Consider the following 20,942-nt stretch of genomic DNA (forward strand, 5'->3'; position numbering starts at 1 on the left):
TCCTGCTCACGTGTGGAGTCTGCTTCTCTCTCTCCCTCTTCCCCTCCCCACTGCTCATTCTCTCTCTCAAATGAATAAATAAAATCTTAAAAAAACCCACAAAAATTCCTATGAGTACATTATTCTTATATATTAAATATTTAACTACAGAACTATGTGAATCAGAGTGCCTTGAAATCAGAGTGGATTTCAGCTATGAGAATTTGCTTATTCCTATATCGACTTTTAAAAAGATGGATAAAAGCTTTGATAAAAAATTTTACAGCAAACTCTTCTGTTATGTTATAAAAGACAGCTTAAAAACATATAAAACATATGTGGTTTTGATGACATCTGTAAGGATACTTTCAACTTAATACTTATCAATTTAAGCCCAGTGGTAGAATACTTCTGAAAATAGTTTTGAACTGGACTGCCAGTCATTTCTCATCAACTAACATTTTTGAAAAGCTCTGCATCTGTAAGTTTCATGATTTTGTGTGATCCTTGAGATCAAATAATTTGAGGTTATTATAAATGGACTAAATTACTAATTGAATCACTTCATTATCATTAGAATGTAGAAATTCCACCTTACAATCACATCTTTTTCTCTGGAGCTCCCTGATGACCTCACTAACTTTATTAAAATCCAATTTTGTAAAACAACATTTTCTCAAATTTTTCTACTTTAGCACTGGCTGCTGTCAAGAAAATTTTAGATAAAAGAGAAGATGTCACATTCTCCAAAAATTCATGAATCAGCATTTGGGTAGATAATGATGATGACTGACACTCTTTGCTGTTTTGGATTTTTTATTTTTATTTTTTTTATTTTCTAATTTAAAAAAAATTAATTTTTTATTAACATATAATGTATTATTAGTCCCAGGGGAACAGGTGTTTTGGATTTTTTAAACAAGATCTTTGGATTCCAGCAGCAAACATGCTGAAGTTGGATCCATATCACGAAGTAGCACATTAACTGATTTTGAAAAGTTTCTTTTGTCAGTGTACTAGCTATTCCTCTTGTTAAATTTTCAATACTTTTTATGTGCTTACAGATAGAGCCTTTATTTATATTCATGAAAAAATATTTGAGGACTTAGTGACCACTGACCAATAATTTACTTATTGATGGTAATTTATCCACAAAATAACTTTGTCTTTTCTGCAGATTTTCTTTCAAGTGACAGGAGTCATTTTATGCATTTTATACGCAGTAATTAATGTCTTCTAGATGGTGCTTTATCTATAGTTGGATCTTTTTGCTTGGGAGATATTTTATAAACTGATAAAACATTATCTGCAGATGGGAAAGTCTGATTTCTTATATCTGGTATACTTTAATTTGAACCTCCAAATATACCTTTAGCAGTGAACTAATCAGTTTCATAGCTGTGTTGTAGAATTCATTTGAGTGTTATCTCAATTTTCTAACTATTTTGGTGAAAATACCCTCCAAAAACTTAACAGGAAACATCCAAGGGCATTTGTTGGTGGTTGCTTAAGTGCTAACTAGTTACTTTGTATACTTTTTGTCTCTTTATCCTAATGACACACAGGTAATACTAATACCCTTCTCATACCAAAATGCTTATGAAAAGCATTCATTAAAACTTTCTCTTACCCAGTTCTCTATTGGACTTTCTTTTGATCTTAAAATTTTGCTCAATTTTATAAAAATCAACATATAGAACAGTATGTTATGCTTTTAAAACCATTTTATTTCCTAAGGAAAGTAAGCATGGTTATATCAGGTATAAAAACTTCAGTGCTCATCCTGGTGTGGTGGTGAGGAAGATTTGGAAATATTGGTGTTAGTTCGAGAAAACACCTTTGACAGAGCTGAAGATACCTTTGCCAGCATTTTAGATCCTTGTTTGGAAATACTAGTCTTGAGAGTTTCTGTGGATAAAGCAAAAAAGTAATATGGATATTTATTAGACATTCTAATTGAGAGAAGGTATATTACAGAATTGATGATTTAGAATTCAGAAAGACACATTTATACAATACTTTATGGGATTAAAAAAAAATAAATAAAACAGGGACGCCTGGGTGGCTCAGTGGGTTAAGCCTCTGCCTTTGGCTCAGGTCATGATCTCAGGGTCCTGGGATCAAGTCCCGCATCGGGCTCTCTGCTTGGCAGGGACCCTGCTTCCTCCTCTCTCTCTCTTCCTTGCCTCTCTGCCTACTTGTGATCTCTGTCAAATAAATAAATAAAATCTTAAAAAACAAACAAACAAACAGAAAACATTCACAAAGACTCTTTTGATTTGGCCCTGCTAACAGTCTTCTGGGGAAATAGGAAGGAAATAGGAAATAGGAAATTCTCCTTTTTTGAATACTGAATCTTGGCAAGGTCAAATACCTAGCATAAGGTCATATGAGTGGAAAATGGCCACACTGGGAATAGGATCCAGCTTTCTGACTCTGTATAGCATATACACCTACTGTATTCTGATGCTTCTTTAGTCAGGTATGCAAAGAATGTCTGTCTTTATCTAGCAGAACACTCTTAGAAAATGCCTGATGAGCTAAACTTACATGGGAAAATAACTTTCAACTCTGTGCAGTAAGAGTATCCATTTCAGAGTGCTTATGTGCAAGTACAAGTGCGTTAAAATTGGTATAATTTCTCACCTCCTTTGGGTGAATTTTCAGTTAGTTAACTTTAAGTGCTTTTTTTGATATGTGAGGTAACACTGTATAAATAATAAAATATTTTTCATTTAGATTCATTTTTCTACATGACTTATTGAACATATGGGGTCTTAAAGAATATCATATTTTAATTATCACAAAATGACATTTTTACATGTAGACATGTAAAGACAAAAGTGAACATTTATGTACTTTTTTGAAACTTTATGACGGGGCATAAAAACACACATGACAGTAAAAACCAATATTTTCTTAATTCTAATGCATGCCAAAGCTCATGACTATACCTCTTGCCGTTACTTAGAGATGTCTTTTTTGCAAGATAATATTCTATGGTTAAAGCTAAGATAACCTATAGTAAATTTAACTATGAAGAACAAAAAAGCATATTTAGGTTTTTAACCACATAGTTATTAATTATAATAATAGTATTATATATAACATACATAATATATACAAATTATATACATAATATACAATAATAATAATAATAATATAACTATTGTTTTAAAAAATAACCTAAGAATTTAAAAGGAAACAGCCAAAATCTGCAGTGGATAAGACACAAAAGCATGGATGAAAGAGAAAGATGTACATTCTGAAAAAGCAAGATAAATTTTTTACTAACATGATCGAGACATTGTTGCAAGACTTTGAAATTCTCATTGGAGAAGTTAAGGAGCTTCCATTCTTAAAAATTGGTATTCTTATTAAAAATTCAGATTCCTGGGCACCATTACTCAGAGACATTAACTTGGGCAGTCTAAGAGAGGGCCCAGGAATCTGCATTGTTAAAAAATACACTGGATGATTCTAATGCAAAGTAGTTCCTGGAAACACATTGAGGATACTGCCTCAAATATGCATCCATTCTAGATTCCTTGTACCTTGTTCAAGACCAATGGTGGCTAGTATCATAGGTTAATAACATACATGAAGCTCATCCCTACAGAGAGTAGTGAACCCTGTGTTTGTCCTTTAATAGTTCTTTTTGTAACAAAACTATAGACTATCTTTGATCATTATCCAACATGGGGCTCATTCTGATACAGTGGCAACAATATAGAATCGCATTATGGAGGCAAGCAAAAATGGAGGATCAAAGTCAGAAGATCTGTTTTGGGGCCTTAAAAGCTCTCCATCTGTTGACTGTGTAAACTCATGTGATTATTACCTCCATTTTCTGTTTTGTAAATTAGGGCTTTATGATTGACAGAGGGAGAGTAGTATGGTATAGGGGATATATAGACAAGTTTAGTTTTGTCTACAAAACATTTCACAAAGCTTTGAATGATCTGATAAAATTTAAAAGTCGGGAATTTTCACATAAAACTTTCATCTCCAGCTTCTTTTGAAAAAGGCTAAGACTTGAACTGGAAAAGCAAGCAACAGTATGTCAGTGATTGGATTATCATCTCCTCCTTTAGATGGGACACCCCATCTCCAGTGGATCCACACCCCTGCTCAACCTACTTCTCTTGTTTATAGTAACTGTCTGGCTCCCGTGGTATTTGAGTGTATAAATTATTGTCATATTGAATGTGCTTAAGCTTTGAAGTTGGGAAGATCTGTGTTTGAATCCCAGCTCTGCAGCTTATTAGCTATGAAGTGATCTTGAGTAACCTACTCTTGCTTTCCTCTTCAATGACTCTCACTTTCCTCTTTAATAAAATGGAGATAACTGGTACCTAATAAATGTTAGCTCCATTATTTGTTACTTTTGAGGTTAAAGTAAAAGAACTACATAATAAACATAAGAAACTGAGAATGGCCTATAACACATACATATACATAGTTAAGTATATTATTTCAATCTCATTACTCAATCTCAGGTGTCAGTAGTAGAAGGGAGAAACCAGTCATTCCAGGAGGAATGCTAAAGTATAGCACATTTTGTACCTGAAATGAATTCTTTTGAGGAATATGCACTGTCAGTAATATTCTTGTTTCCTTCAAAGATGGTGATAAACTGCCAAGACAAAGCAAATTATATAGTTAGTGTGTTTTGGACACTACACACTAGAGATACCTAGAAATCCCCCAAAGATGTAGTACAACCATTGCATAAATAGCATCTATGCTCTGAAGCCCTAAAATTATTCTCTGAGTCTTAGGCTCATAATTTTTGCCAATTAGGGCACCTAGGATTGACCCTTGTCATAGATGTGGACCTTAGCCACCATTAAATGATGACTAGGCATCTTACGTCACAAAAAAATACTGGCTCTGTCTGCCCCCTCAGTCTTTTGGGTGGATTGAAATAAACAACGAATTATAAATTCTTTTCTGATGCTAGAGATAATGGTAAGTGGGGAAGGAAAATGGATGTTCACTGTGTAACTCCAGTTTGCTGTTATGGAAATCTTAGGCGTTTTGGGGTCTGGAGCAATGAAGTGGCTATGGGGACCTAGTCAGTTAGGGAACATGGCTCAGATACTAGTTTTATTCTGTAGGCCTACATCACCTCTTTGAATGTAGCAGTAGCAATCTTCTCAGAAATGCATAAAATAAACTGAGGTAGGTTGCTGGGCTTCACTGTAAATATTTTATAATACTGGTTATTAAATAAGGGAATCGAAGAGAAATGAATCAAGGCCTAAATATATGAAACATAAAATGTGTTATGTATAGATTATGTAAAGGCCATCAGATATTATAAAGATTTTATTTATTTATTTGACAGAGGGACACAGCGAGAGAGGGAATAGAAGCAGGGGGAGTGGGAGAGGGAGAAGCAGGCTTCCCGCTGAGCAGGGAGCCTGATGTGAGGCTCAGTCCCAGGACTCTGGGATCATGACCTGAGCTGAAGGTAGATGCTTAACAACTGAGCCACCAAGGCGCCCCAAGACCATCAGATATTATAAGAGTTTTATCATAGTTCCTCCATGAGGACTTGAGGCAACTTATTTATTAATATATTTCTGGATGGCTGAGGAATAAAGTGGAGCCATGACTATGTAAAGCACTGATTCTCAGTATTGGCTTATAATAGTTACATGTGGAATTTTTTTTTCTTTTTTAATATGAATCCCTGGGTCCCACATCTCCAATTGAATTTAAATTTCTGAGGATGAGGCATATATCGATATCTTTAAAAAAAATGTCCACACGTGTGAGACTGACTTGAGAATCCCTAATCTAAAAGCAGAGGGCAGATGCCACCAAGTGTCTCAGATGAGTAAGTATATGTAAGTCCTGGTGGAAACATGAATCTTTGCATTAGGTTTAAGAGTATATGCCATTTCTTGATGGAACATTATTATTATCATTGCTTTAAGTTTCTTTCTGAAAATTCCAAAGTCTTGGCACTTGGCATCTCATGTCCTTTCCCTTAGAAGTTGTAGACATTGTCTTATTTCTTTACATGTTAAGTAATTTTGGATTCTGTTTTGGGCATTTAAAATAATTTATGAGATTCAAAGAACTGTTAGTATCCTCTGGAGACGGTTGAGTTTTTTGTCTGTTTTGTTTGTTTGTTTGTTTGTTTTTGGGTTTGTTTTTTTTTTGCTTAACTAGGTAGCTAACCCACTTAGATTCAGACCACATATCCTACCCTGTCTTCTATGGCAGTGTTTCCAATGTAAATTCAATTTCCAAAGCCTCAGCAGTATTTTTTTTTAATCTCTGTGTATGCACCACTATTAAAGCTATAGTTCAAGTTCTCAAAGCCTTTTGTTTATACAAGTTCATGTCAGTTCCATACATGCACAGCTCAGGAGAGACTTTTCAGCAGATTTTTAGGGGATCCTTTTTTGATGATTCTCTCTGATTTTTTTTTTTTTTTAATACCTCTAACACTCATAAGTCCCCTTTTCTGGTTCTATGGCTAAATGCTGTGACTACCCTCCCTGTGTGCTATCTCACACATCCCATAACTGCATCCCTGTCTAGGGTGAAATGACAAAAGACAGCAGAGAAAAAAGTAGATTTCCTTCTAATATTCTTCAGGTTACTGGAGACTTTTCCTATTCTGGTCAGAGGGAAGGATTTTCTGTGAGTTTTAAGTGCCTCAGCAGCCTCTGCTGCCATTGCTGTGTAGCTTCATGTCTGAAACTTGCCTTGAGGCAGAACCAAGGGAGGGGGGGAAAAGTGGGGAAAAAGTGAGCTTCTTCTACTTCCCAGTCCACAGGAACTTGTTCCTAATTTTCATAGGAGAGCAATGGTTTCTCCTGAAGATTTATTCTGCCTATTCTTTCTAAGTAATTCCAGGATTTGAACTGCTCTGGATCTAACTAAACTAGGAGATATGGGGGCAGGGGACAGCAGGAAACTCATAATGGTATTGGTGATTCTTTGAGTTTTTACTTCCTTCCTCAAACTTCAGCTATTATTTATTTTTCAGCATCCTCAGTAGTTGTCCAGTGTTTTTAGTTGTAAAACGAGAGAGATGAGGTAGAATGTGCTTACTCTACCTTACTTCGAACGGGGTTGGATATACCAATTTCAAAGATGTTTCACCATGGAAAAAGCTGCAAGTGAGAGAGGAAGGGCAAAGAGCCAAAAGGGTCCAGCTTAGTCAGGGATTCAGCCTGGCACAAGGAATAGTCTGTAATCAGCTTGTCAGTCCAGAGATTCTCTCTCTGTTATTTCCGAATGATTTTACTTAGAAAATATGGTCTAAACGCAGCCCGAGGTTGTCAAATAGATGTTTATATTCATAAATGAGCATTAGGTTGAATGAGGAACTAGCCCAGCATCTTCGGGATTTGGCATGAATAAGAATTGTAAGATTTGGTTCTGAAACTACTCTATTGGAAATTTCTAAAAAGGATTAAGGAAGACGAAATTTCCTGAGTTTATGGTGGAGAGTAGCTGGGCCATTTGGAAAGCTGCCTTTAAACAATCAGTCTTTAGGAACACAGAAAAATAGATGGAATCTGCACGAATTTTCTGCAAGCCCATTTCCTCTGTTTTTGAAGCTTCTAGTCCCTCCCTGCTTCCTCCAAGTTCCTCACTTGGAGTCTACCTGCCCTAGACAGGATGGAGTGACTCTCTGTAGGGTTTTCTTCAGAGACTGCAGTAACAGAGTTTAGGAACAGAATTGTATGTAGGTGCTAGGGAAGAACAGTGGCCTATTCTGTGCACATATGCAAGGAATAATTTAATTGTAAAGTGAGAATTTTGATTAGGGGATTTTTCCAGTACCATGCACGGGTCTCAGCCAGAGGGAGATACCTGAGCAGGAAGAAACTGTGCATAGGGGTACTCTTTCTGATGTTCCTCAGATCGTACCACCCAAGCCCAGATTTGACCTTGAAAACTGAGCTATATTCAACTGGACCCCATGTATACCATTTATAGTTTATTGAAAAATATTTACCTTGACACTGTTTGAACTCTCTGGTGTTTGCTCTTGAGAAGTTCCTGTTGGGAAGTGGAAAAAAAAAAAAAAAGGAAAAACAATATTTTTTTTGGAGGCATGAATAGTACTGAGACAAACCTGGTCTTATTATTTTTCACCAGAAAGTTCTAGAATTTAGGCAGGTAGAAAAAATTATTATTACTTTCAGTGTATAGACAGTGAGAATAACATGGAAATAGTTAAGATCCCTGGAATTCTGGGGCATGTCTTAGATCTTCCTTTTGGAATTATGAAAGATGAAATATGATTTGGTAGGAGAGGCAGCCTCCATAACTTCAGAGCCACATATTCATGCACAACTACTCAATCTCTATAGGCTTATTTGTTTACATGTAAAATGAGAGATTACCTCATAGATGATTCCAAGGGGCCTTCCAGCTCTAACAGTCTTAGATTCTACATAGCTAATTAAAAGCAGATAATTGGCACTAACAGGAAAATGCTGGTCTTATGAAATAATTTGAGTGAGAACCAGGAGAATTTTGAAGCAATACAAAGAGGAAATCTGGAGGAATTGCTACAGAACCAAAAGTTGCCCAAGTTCCAGGAGAGGTTAGGAAGCCTATAAAACAAATTTAGCCTAAGGAGTTAGAAATGATGAGAAAATTTTTACAAACACTGTCTACTAGGGAGGCAGAAAATCTGAGTCTGAGTTTTAGCTTCATTTCTTAGAGCTGTATGAACATTGGCAAATTGAATCTAACTTATTTGACTGTTTCCTCATTATGTAGAATGTGAATGAGACTGTCTTCCCTGGCTGTCTCACAAAAGGATGCAATGAGATATCTTATATAAAAATATTGTGCATTTTACAGAAATGTAATCATCAAGGGCCAGTATGTGGTCATTCTCTGCATTATCCTTTGGATCAATGTAGGTTTTGGGGAAAAAAGTTTTAGTAGAACTTCCATTAACTCAGATATGAGAGGGACTGATGATTGCACTTATCTGACAATATTGGTAAAATTTTATTGTTGGTTGATAATCTTTTTAAACTGCCTGACTCTATATTGCACATAATGAACTAACTGACTTTTGCTTTTAAATGACTGAGGGTATTGGGTTTACTTCCAGGGCTGTCATTCCAAATGCTAGGTTTTTAAGTTTCTAGGCTAAATGGCTATCAACTTCCCAGCATATACTAGGAATTTGTTTCGATGAAAAGTCAAAGAAAAAAACCCTGATATTTGAGGGTCTCAGGTATTCAGATTTAAGTTATTTTATTGTATATCTAAATGAAACAAAGAATCTAACTTTCTAGTCCTAATCTCTCCATTAAACTCCAATCTTAACTATCCTATTTCTTATATGATACCTCAACTTAAATATCTAATGGGTACCTCAAGCTCAGCATAACCAAAACAGAATTCTTGTGCCTCTCATTTGTTAGTCCCATTGTCCCTCTTATTTTACTAAATGCTCTTCCTATTATATTGCCTATTTTAGGTTCTTGGGAATATAGCTGTAGTCTTCATGGACCTCACATTCTAGAAGGAGAGAGTGAAAAAACAATTAATGATCTGTCAGATAATTATAAGTGCCAGTGAGAAAAATAAGCACAGGTGCAGAATAGTTAGTTCCATGGTGGGAATGAGGCTACAGTGTCAGAGTATGATCAAAGAAGACATCACTGGGCAGGTGAAATTTGAGCAAAGACCTGAAGGTGAGGGACTAGCAATGCAGATGTAGGGGGAGGAGTTCTTACACAAGGATCCGCAAGAGCAAACTCCCTCAATGCCTGGAATGTTTAAGGAACAGCAAGGCCCATGAGGCTGGAGCAGAGAGCCAAAGAGACAGAGATTGAGGAAGTTAGGTAAGGTGGGGGAGGTGATATCCAGATGATGTAGGGTTCTGCAAGCTATCGTGGTTTCTTTGGCTTTTGTCCCAGATGAGATGGGGAATACCTATCAATATCTGGAATTATCTTGTTTATGTCATTACCCTTTGATGCCCACCCCAGGTTACGGTGTAAATTCTATGAGATTAAGGACTTTGTCAGTGTTGTGGGATTCTGGAACACAAAGGAAATGCTCAGTAAATATTTGAATGAATGAATGAATAAGGATTGAACTGGGCAAGTGAAATATTACTGAAGGATGTAAAAATTAAGCATGATCATTGCACAAAATTGGAAAAGAAAACAATAACAACAGTACTGCTTTTATGGTCAGGAGACTTAGGATCCAGAGTTGGCGCTGCCTGAGACTCAGAGTAACCTAGGCAGAACTGCTTCATCATCCTTAGCTTGTGTTTCCTCACGAAAACATGAAGGGGTTTGTATAGAATGGTTTTTGTCTCACTCTAGTAGCCTGTGTTTCAATACTACCGGTATGATCAGTGATTATTGTGACATCTTCTGATTATGGTGTGTTTTTGGAATTCTGGCATATTTATTGCTATTCTAGGAATCATCTTAATTAAAGTAATTTCACTTCCAAGTTGAGACAATTTGTTTTTAAAGTAATTCCTTGAGTGGGTTGTGTGTCTGAAATAGCCAAGGGTAAACCTGTGGTTTGAGTTTTAAAGCCACTTTACAGTCAACATGTCACTCTACCTCTTGTACATATGGTCATTGTTGGAACCACATTGATCCTCTGAGGTTTCAAAAAATAGAGAACCAAAAAGTTCTTAAATGTTCTAAGGAGTAGGTACTATTTTAAAAATACTGAAGTCTATACTAGTCAGATATTAATGTGAGCAAACAAATTTAGGTCTAAAAACTCCCTTCCCCCCACACACTTTTTGTATATTTTGGTAGGACTAAGCACAAAGGAAGTATAAGAAATCATTAAATTCTAGTATAATGGGTTCTGGCTCAGATAAAAGCTATTGTATGGTGCATCCTTATTTTATGAATATTTTTCACAGGAGCATAGTAAATGTGAATTCATAACGTCACACCATTTTCTTGATCAAAATTATTAATAAAATCTTGATAGCAATTCAGCAAAGACAAACTAATTGGTTCAGTGATATAGTACTGGATTATTTTCCAAAAAATAGGTAAATTCCCAGGAAAAAAAAAGCTATCAACCTCAGGTCTGATAACTAAAAATATCATCAAAGCAGTAAACAAAAAGCAATAGCTGAAAAATTCATTAGAGCAGTAAAGCAGTTTTTTGAATGCTTTCTAATTTAAGAAAAATAATAAATCCAACCTTCTAATAATTTGTCACTTGAATCCGAGGTAAAATCTTCAGTCTCACTAAAACAAAAGAAAGAGAACATTTCATTTTCTGTGTATTTATTGAATGAAGAAATTACTGGTTAAGCAAAAGAACAATCTGTCAGTTATTCTTTGTATGGAAGTAAACCTGGAATAATTTATCACTCAGTTCCAAAATTAAATGAAAATGATTTCTAAATTGACTTTTCACTTTTAATTTTGGTTAAATATACATAACATAAAATTTGCCACCTTAACCATTTTTAAGTTCTGTACTTGAGGACATTCTCATTGTTGTGCAACCATCACCACTATCTATTCTCCAGAATTTGTCATCTTCCCCAACTGAGGGTAACTCCACATTATCCTCTCTCTCTCTGTTCCCAGGGGCCACTATTTTACTTTGTGCTTCCATGATTTGACTACCCTAGGTATCTCATGTAAGTGGAATCATGTAGTACTTGTTCTTTTGGAACTGGCTTATTTCATTTAGTATAATGTCTTCAAGGTTCATACGTGTAGCGTGTGTCACAATTTCCTTTTTAAGGCTTAATAATATTCTACTGAATGTATATATTACATTTTGCTTAACCATTCTCTTGAACGACTCTTGAATTGCTTCCAGGATTTAGCTGTTGTTAATAATGCTGCTTATGAATATGAGTATATGAATATCTGATTGTTTTCAAATCTTTTGGGTACATATCCAGAAGTGTAATTACTAGATCATATGGTAACTCTATTTTTTGACAAACTGTCATACTGTTTCCCATAGCAACTGCACCATTTTAAATACCCAACAGCAATGTACAAGGATTGCATTTCTTCACTTTCTTGCCAACATTTGTTATTTTCTGTTTCTGGTTGGTTTTGTTTTCTATTTTGATAACAGCTATTCTGATGGGTGTGAAATAACATCTTACTGTGGTTTTGGTTTGTACTTCCCTAATGATTAGTGATATTGTGTATCTTTTCATGTACTTATTGCCCATTTATATGTCTTCTTTGAAGAAATACCTATTCAAGTCCTTTACTCAATTTTTAGTCAGGGTTTTTTTTTTTTTTTATTTTGTTGTTACTGAGTTATAAGAGTTATTTATATATTCTGGGTAGTAATTCCTTATAGATATATGATTTGCAAGTATTTTCTCCCATTCTTTTCACTCTGCCCTTTGAAGCCAAGTGGCCTTGGCATGCTTATCAAAAATCATTTGGCCATATATGGGAGATTTATTTATAGGCCTTTATTTTATTTCATTTTTTATATATCTGTCTTTATGTCAGTACCATAGTGTTTTCATTACCATATCTTTGCAGTAAGTTTTAAAATCAGTAAGCCTAACTTTGTTCTTCCTTGTCAACATTGTTTTGGTTATTAAGAGTCCCTTGAAAAACTATAAATTTTAGAATAAATTTTTTCTATTTTTGTAAAAAATGCTATCAAATGTAATTCTTATAAAAATACTAATCTGTAGAATACTTTGTGTAATTATTGACATCTTAACAATAGTAAATCTTCTAATCCATGAACTTTTTAATTGCTTTTTAAATTTTTTAAATGTGAGTATAGTTGACATGCAATGTTACAATAGTTTCAGGTGTACAACCTAGTGATTTGACAAGTTTATGCATTATGCTGTGTTTACCACAAGTGTAACTACCATCTGACCCCATACAATGCTATTATAATATCATTGATTATATTCCTTATGCTGTGCCTTTTATTTCTGTGACTTAGTCATTCCATAACTGAAAGTGTATATTTCCCACTTATCTTTACTTCTTTCTCCTTTGGCAAGGATCAGTTTGTTCTCTGTATTATATTTATAGGTCTGATTCTGCTTTTTGTTCATTCATTTTTTTTTAGATTCCACTTATGAGTAAAATCATACGATATTTTTTCTTTCTCAGTCTTACTTCATGTAACATAATTTTCCCATTAATTTTTGTCTCCTTCAATTTCCTTCAGGTATGTTGTGTAGTTTTTAGTTTTCCCTTTTGGATTCTTTGTGGTTATTGTATAGAAATGCAGTTGATTTTTCTGTGTTGATTTTGTATCCAACAACTTCGATGAATTCATTTATTCTAAAATTTTTGTTTCTTTTTTGTGTGGCATCTTTAGGGATTTTCTACATATAAGATAATGTTATTTGTGAATAGAGGACATTATACTTTTTATCTTACAATTTAGGTGCCTTTTATTTTTGTTCAACTGCTCTGACCAGGACTTCCAGCATGTTGAATAGAAGTGGTAAGAGTGGGCAGTTATTTCTGATCTTAGAGAAAAATCCTATAGGCTTTCACTCTGAGTACAGTATTAGTTGTAGGTTTTCCATATATGGCTTTTATTATTTCGAGGTAATTTCTATTTTTAGTTTGTTGAGTTTTTATTATTTTGAAAAGATGTTGAGTGTTGTTAAATGGTTTTTCTGCATTAATTTAGATGAGAATGTGTGTGTATTTTCTTCATCTTGTTAATATGTTGTATTATATTTTTTATATATTGAACCTCCCTTGTACTCCTGGGATAATCCCACCTGAGTCATGGAATAAAATATTTTAATGGGCTGTTGAATTCTGTTTGCCAGTAATTTGCTGAAGATTTTTCCATCAACATTCATCAGGGATATTAATCTGCAGTTTACTTGCAGTGCCTTTTTCTGGCTTTTGGTATCTAAGTAATGCTGGCTCATGAGTTTGGAGATATTCCATCCTATCCAGTTTTTTTGGAAAGAGTTTGAGCAGGATTCATGTTAATTCTCCCTTAAATGTTTGCTGGAATTCACCAGTGAAACCATCTGGTCCTGAAATTTTCTTTGTTAGGTGTTTGATTACTGATTCAGTCTCCTTACCAGTTATAAGTCTGCTCAGATTTTCTATTTTTTTCATAACTCAATTTTGGTAGCCATGTGTTTCTGGGAATTTATCCATTTCATCTGAGTTATCCAAATTGTTGACATATAACTGTTCATAGTACTTTCTTCTAATCCTTTCATTTCTGTAAAATCTGTTGTGATGTTTCTGTTTCTCATTTATAGTTTTAGTTTTTTGAATCTTCTCTTTTTTCCATAGACAATCTTACAATAATTTTGTCAATTTTGCTGGTCTTTTTGAAGAATCAACTCAATGTTTCATTGGTTTTATTTATTATTTTTCTAATTTGTATTTTGTTTATCTCTGCTTATTATTATTTCCTTCCTTATACTAGTTTTGAGTTTGTTTTTCTTCTTTTAGTTATTTAAGGTATAAAGGTTAAGTTGTTGTTATAAGATTTTTTTTTTTTAAAGATTTTGTTTATTCATTTGACAGACAGAGATCACAAGTAGGCAGAGAGGCAGGCAGAGGGAGAGAGAGGGAAGGAGGTTCCCCACTGAGCAGAGAGCCCGATGTGGGGCTCAATTCCAGGACCCTGAAATCATGACCTGAGTCAAAGGCAGAGGCTTTAGCCCACTGAGCCACCCAGGGGCCCCTAAGATCTTTATTAAGAATTTACAGCTATAAATTTCCCTCTTAGTACTACTTTCACTGCACCCCATAAGTTTAAGTATATTTTCATTTTCATTTGTCTCAGATATTTTCTGATTTCCTCTGTGATTTGTTCTTTGACCCATTGGTTGTTTAGGAATACGTTAATTAAAAAAAAAAAGAATATGTTAATTTTTACATATCTGTGAATTTTTTCAGTTTTTTTTCTGGAAAATATGTTGTATTATATATTCAAATTTCATTCCATTGTGATTGGAAAGGATGCTAAGTATGAATTTAATATTTTAGAATTTATGAACCTTTGTTTTGTGATCTATATATGGTCTCTCCTGGAGAATGTTCCATGTACACTTGGGAAAAATATTCTGCTGTTGTTGGGTGGAGTGTGTTCTGTATAGGTTTTTTAGTTCCAATTGATCTATCATCTTGTTGAAGTCCTCCAGACATTCCATCTGGTTCTTCTGTCTACTACTGAAAGTAGTTTATTGAAGACCTCTCTTACTCTTGGAGAGCTAGAGCTGTCTGTTTCTCTCTTCAACTTTGTCGGTGTTTGCTTCATATATTTTGGAGCTTTCAAGTTTGTTCCATATGTGTTTATAATCGTTACATCTTCTTGGTGAATGAACCCTTTTGTCATTATAATAATGTTCTTTGTCTCTTGTTTTTCACTCAGAGTCTCTTTTCCTTGATATTAGTATAGCTAACTCTGTTCTCTTTGGTTTCTGTTTGCATAGGGTATCTTTTCCTATCCTTTCACTTTCAACCTATGTATGTCCTTCTATCTAAAGTGAGTCTCTTAAAGACAGTATATACAGATCTTTGAATTATGATGGGGTCACATCCTAATAAACCCATTATAAATTGTCTGTTCTGGGTCTGTTTTTTTGTTTGTTGGTTGCTTTTTGTTGGTTTGTTTTTTGTTTTCATTTTATTGCTTATTTTAAAAATCATTTTATTTTATTTCATCATGATAAGTGTACTCTTTAATCACCTTCTCATATTTCTCACATTCCCACAGCCTCTCATCTGATAATCATCAGTTTTCGTGCTCTATAGTTAAGAGTCTGCTTCTTGGTTTTGCCCCACCTTTGGTCATTTATTTCTTAAATTCCAGATATGAGTATGATAATATGATATTTGTCTTTTTCTGGCTGACTTATTTCACTCAGCATTATACTCTCTAGCTCTACTCATGTTATTGCATGAGTCTTTTTCTTTTTTCTTTCTTTTCTCTCTCTCTCTCTCTTTTTTTTAAGTAAGCTCTAGGACCAACATGGGGCTCAAACTCATGAACCCGAGATCAAGAGTTTCATGCTCTAATGATTGAGCTAGCCAGGTGCCCCTGATCATGTTACTGCAAATGGCAGGATTACTTTCAATTTTTATGTCTGAATAATATTCCACTGTGTGTGTGAGAGAGAGAGAGAGAGAGAGAGATCTCACCTCTTTTTTATCCACCCATCTATTGGTGGACACTTGGTGTGCTTCCACAGTTTGGCTACTGTAAATAATGCTGCAATAAACATATGGGTGCATATATCCCTTTGAATTAGTGTTTTTGTATTTTGGGGGTAAATACCCAGTAGTTCAATTCCTAGGTTGTAGAGTGGTTTTATTTTAATTTTTGATTAACCTACAAAAAGTTTTCCACAATGGCTACACCAGTTTGCCTTCCCACCAACAGTGCAAGAGAGTTCCTTTTTCCCCACATCCTCGCCAACACTTGTTTCTTGTTTTTTGTTTTTTGTTTATTTTTTTTTATTTTTTTTATTTTAGCCATTCTAACAGCTATGAGGTGATATTCTCATTGAGGTTTTGATTTTCATCTCCCTGATGATAAGTAATGTTGAGCATCTTTTCATGTGTCTGTTGGTCATCTGTATGTGTTCTTTAGAGAATATCTGTTCATGTCTTCTGCCCATTTTTAATTGAATTTTTGTGTTTTGGGTGTTGAGTTGTATCAGTTCCTTATATATTTTGCATACTAACCCTTTATCAGATATGTCATTTGCAAATATCTTCTCTCATTCAGTAGGTTGCCTTTTAGTTTTGTTGGTTTGTTCCTTGGCTGTGCAGAAACCTTTTATTTTTTTTAAATTTTTTTTAAATTTATTTATTTGTTAGAGAGAGAGCGAGTGAGCACAGGCAGACAGAGTGGTAGGCAGAGGCAGAGGGAGAAGAAGGCTCCCCGCGGAGCAAGGAGCCCGATGTGGGACTCGATCCCAGGATGCTGGGATCATGACCTGAGCCGAAGGCAGCTGCTTAACCAACTGAGCCACCCAGGCGTCCCAGAAACCTTTTATTTTGATGTAGTCCCAGTAGTTTACTTTTGCTTTTATTACCCCTGCCTCAGGAGACATATCTAGAAAAATATTGCTATGGCTGATGTCAGAGAGATTACTGCCTGTGCTCTCCTGAAGGATTTTTGTGGTTTCAGGTCTTTAATCCACTTTGAGTTTATTTTTGTGTATGATGAAAGAAAGAGGTCCACCCAGTTTGTTTCTCTCTCTCTCTTTCTTTCTTTCCTCTCTTTTTCTCTTTTTTTCTTTCCTCAGCTGTACAGTTTCTCCAGCACCATTTGTTGAAGACACTGTCTTTTTTCCCATTGGATATTCATTCCTCCTTTGTTAAGGATAAATTGATTGTATAATTGTGGATTTATTTTGGGGTTTTCTGCTGTATCCCATTGATGTATGTGTATATTTTTATGCCAGTAACATACTGTTTTAATTACCACCACTTTGTAATAGAACTTGAAATTTGGAATTGTGATATCTCCAGTTCTGTTTTTCTTTTTTAAGATTACTTTGGCTATTTTAGATCTTTTGTGGTGCCATACACATTTTAAGATTGTTTGTTCTAGTTCTGTTGAAAAAATGCTGTTGGTATTTTGATAGGGATTGCATTAAATTTGTAGATTGCTTTGGGTAGTATAGATAATTTAACGTTTGTTCTTTCAACCCACAATCATGGAATTTTTTCCATTTCTTTGCATTATTTTGAATTTCTTTCATCAGTGTTTCATAGTACTCAGAGTACAGGTCTTTCACCTCTTTGGGTAAATTTATTCCTAGATATAGTATTGTTTTTGAGGCAGTTATAAAAGGGATTGTTTTCTTTCTTTTCTTTTTTTTTTTAATATTTTATTTATTCATTTGAGAGAGAGACAAAGAGAGCACAAGCAGGGGTGGAGGCAGAGGGAGAGGGAGAAGCAGACTCCCTGCTGAGCTGGGAGCCCAATGTGGGTCTCAATCCCAGGAACTGGAGATCATGACCTGAGCAGAAGGCAGATGCTTAGCCATCTGAGCCACCCAGGCACACCTGGGATTGTTTTCTTAATTTCATTTTCTGCTGTTTCATTATTAGTGTTTAGGAATGCAACATATTTCTGTACATTAATTTTATATCCTGAAACTTTACTGAATTCATTTATCAATTCTAGCTGTTTTTTGGTGGAGCCTTGAGGGTTTACTATAGGTATTATCATGTCATCTGCAATGAGAGTTTTACTTCTTTCTTACCAGTTTTGGATAGCTCTTATTTCTTTTTCTTGTCTAATCGCTATGGCTAGGAGTTCTAGTACATTATTGAATAAAAGTGGTGGTGGTGGAAATCCTTGTGTTGTTTCTGACCTTAAGGGAAAGCCCTCAGTTTTTCACCATTGAGTATGATGTTTACTGTGGGATTTTCATATAAGGTCTTTATTATGCTGAGCTATGCTCCCTTTAGATCTACTTTGCAGAGGGTTTTTATCATGAATATATTTTGTACTCTGTCAAATGCTTGTTTTTCATCCATTGAAATGATTTTGTTGAATATTTTTGCATCCATATTCATGAGAGATATCTTCCTGCAGTTGTGTGTGTGTGTGTGTGTGTGTGTATGGTCTTTATCTGCTTTTAGTATCAGGGTTATACTGGCTTCATAGAATGAACTGGGAATTTTTTCTTCCTTTTGTATTTTCTTGAAATAGTTTGAGAAGAACAGGTACTAACTCTTCTTTAAATGTTCAGTAGAATTTGCCTGTGAAGCTGTCTGGTCTTAGACTTTTATTTTTGGGTTGTTTTGTTTTGTTTTGTTTTGTTTTTTAATTACTGGTTCAATTTCATTGCTGGCAATTGTTCTGTTCAAATTTTTCTATTTCTTCCTGCTTTAGTTCTGGTAGGTTATATGTTTCTAATATTATGTTTCTTCTAAGTTGTCTAATGTGTTGGCATATAAGTTTCCATAATATTCTGTTACCATTATTTGTATTTCTATGGTGTTGGTTGTTATTTATCCTCTTTCACTATCAATTTTATTTCTTTGGGTTCTCTCTCTCTCTCATTTTTGTTCTTTGTTTTTTCCTTGCTAGAGGTTTATGAATTTTGTTGATTTTTCCAAAGAACAATTTCCTGATTTCATTTGATTTGTTCTTTTTTTTCTTTTTTCAGTTTCTGTATCACTTATTTCTGCTCTACATTTTATTATTTCCTTCCTTCTGTTGTGCTCCAGGGTTTAAGTTTTGTTTGTTTGTTTGTTTGTTTGTTTTTTCAAACTCCTGTAGGTGTAAGTTTAGGTTGTTTATTTGAGATTTTCCTTATTTCTTAAGGTAGGCCTGTGTTGCTATAAACTTCCCTCTTAGAACAACTTTTGCTGCATGTCAGAGCTTTTGGACCATTGTTTTTGTTTTCATTTGTTTCCCATTTCCATGTAATTTTTAATTTCTTCTTTAAATTCTTGATTGACCCATTCATTGTTTGATAGAATATTATTTAACCTTCATGTATTTGTGGTCTTTCTAGATTTTTTCTTGGGGTTGATTTGTAGTTTGCAGTGGTGTCAGAGAAGATGCATGCTATTACTTCAATTTTTAAAAAAACATTGTTGAGGCTTGTTTTGTGGCCTAATGTGTGATCTATTCTGGAAAGTGTTCCATGTGCCCTTGAAAAGAGTGTATATTTTGCTGTATTGGAATGGAATGTTCTGAGTATGTGTATTAAATCCATCTGGTCCAGTATGTTATTCAAAGCCACGTTTCCTTGTTGATTTTTTGTTTGGATGATCTGTCCATCAATGTACGTGGGGTATTAAAATCCCTTACTATTACTATATTACTCTCAAGTATTTCTTTTATTTTCTTTTATGTTTATTATTAACAAAATTTTTCTTTTATGTTTGTTTTATGTATTTGGGTGCTTCCATATTGAATACATAAATATTTACAATTGTAATATCCTCTTGTTGGATTGCCCCCTTTATAATTATATAGTATCCTTCTTAGCCTCTTGTTACAGTCTTTGTTTTAAAGGCTTCTTTTTCAGATATAATTATTGCTACCCCAGCTTTTTTTTAAAATCATAAATGTTTCTCCATCCACTCACTTTCAGTCTGAAGGTGTCTTTTTGTCTTGAGTGTCTGTAGGCAGCATATGAGTTTTTAATCCATTCTGATACCCTATGTCTTTTGCTTGGAACATTTAGTCCAGTTACATTTAAAGTAATTATTGATAAGTATGTATTACCATTTTTTACTTGTTTCGTGGTTGTTTCTATAGATTTTCTCTGATCCTGGAGTGTCTGGGTGACTCAGTTGGTTAAGCATCTATCTTCGACTCAGGTCATGATCCCAGGGTCCTGGGTATGAGTCCTGCCTTGGGCTCTCTGCTCAATGGGGAGCCTACTTCTTTCTCTCCCTCTGCCTGCTGGTCCCCCTGCTTGAGCTGTCAAATAAATAAAATCTTAAAAAAAAAAAAAAACCCAGATTTTCTCTGATCCTTTCTTCTTTTGCTTTCTTTCATGGTTTGTTGGCTTTATTTAGTGATGTACTTGGATCCCCTTCTCTTCATTCTTTACATGTCTGTTACTGGTTTTTGATTTATGGTTATCATTAGTTTTACGTATAACATCTTATATAAAGAGGAGTGTATACTAAGTTGATGTTTGCTTAGGTTTAATTCCATATTTTTATGCCTCTCCCTCTCATGTTTTTGGTATAAGGTGTTATATTTTACATTTCTTTTTAATGAATCCCTTGATTGTATAGAAATATTTATTGTTACTGCTTTTGTGTTTTTTTACTTTTCCTACTCTCACTTATAGTCTTCCTTTCCACTCACAGAGTACTTTTTAATATTTCTGGTAGGGCTGGTTTAGCAGTCATGTCTTCCTTCAGTTTTTGTTTGAGAAACTCTGTTTGAGAAATCTCTTCTTCTGTTCTGAATGATAGTCTTGCTGGAAAAGTATTCTTGGATGCAAATGTTTTCTTTTCAGCATTCTGAATATATCATGCCACTTTCTTTTG

At 34.6% G+C, this 20,942-nt stretch overlaps 1 protein-coding gene across 1 annotated transcript in view; it reads right to left on the reverse strand.

Annotated features, from left to right (window-relative positions):
* Positions 1–1,750: 1,750 nt before the first annotated feature.
* Positions 1,751–20,942, reverse strand: part of FSIP2 (fibrous sheath interacting protein 2) — a gene marked incomplete at both ends in the record, with an annotated part of 90,774 nt that continues 71,582 nt past the window's right edge. Inside the window, 4 exons of the mRNA XM_080799173.1 lie at positions 1,751–1,887; positions 4,546–4,615; positions 7,967–8,010; positions 11,167–11,213. Of these exons, the coding sequence (XP_080655299.1) occupies positions 1,751–1,887; positions 4,546–4,615; positions 7,967–8,010; positions 11,167–11,213 (298 nt within the window). The remainder of the gene's footprint in view (positions 1,888–4,545; positions 4,616–7,966; positions 8,011–11,166; positions 11,214–20,942) is intronic.

This window comes from Martes martes (genome assembly GCF_963455335.1).
Source record: "Martes martes genome assembly, chromosome: 3".
NCBI classification, from domain to species: Eukaryota; Metazoa; Chordata; class Mammalia; order Carnivora; family Mustelidae; genus Martes; species Martes martes.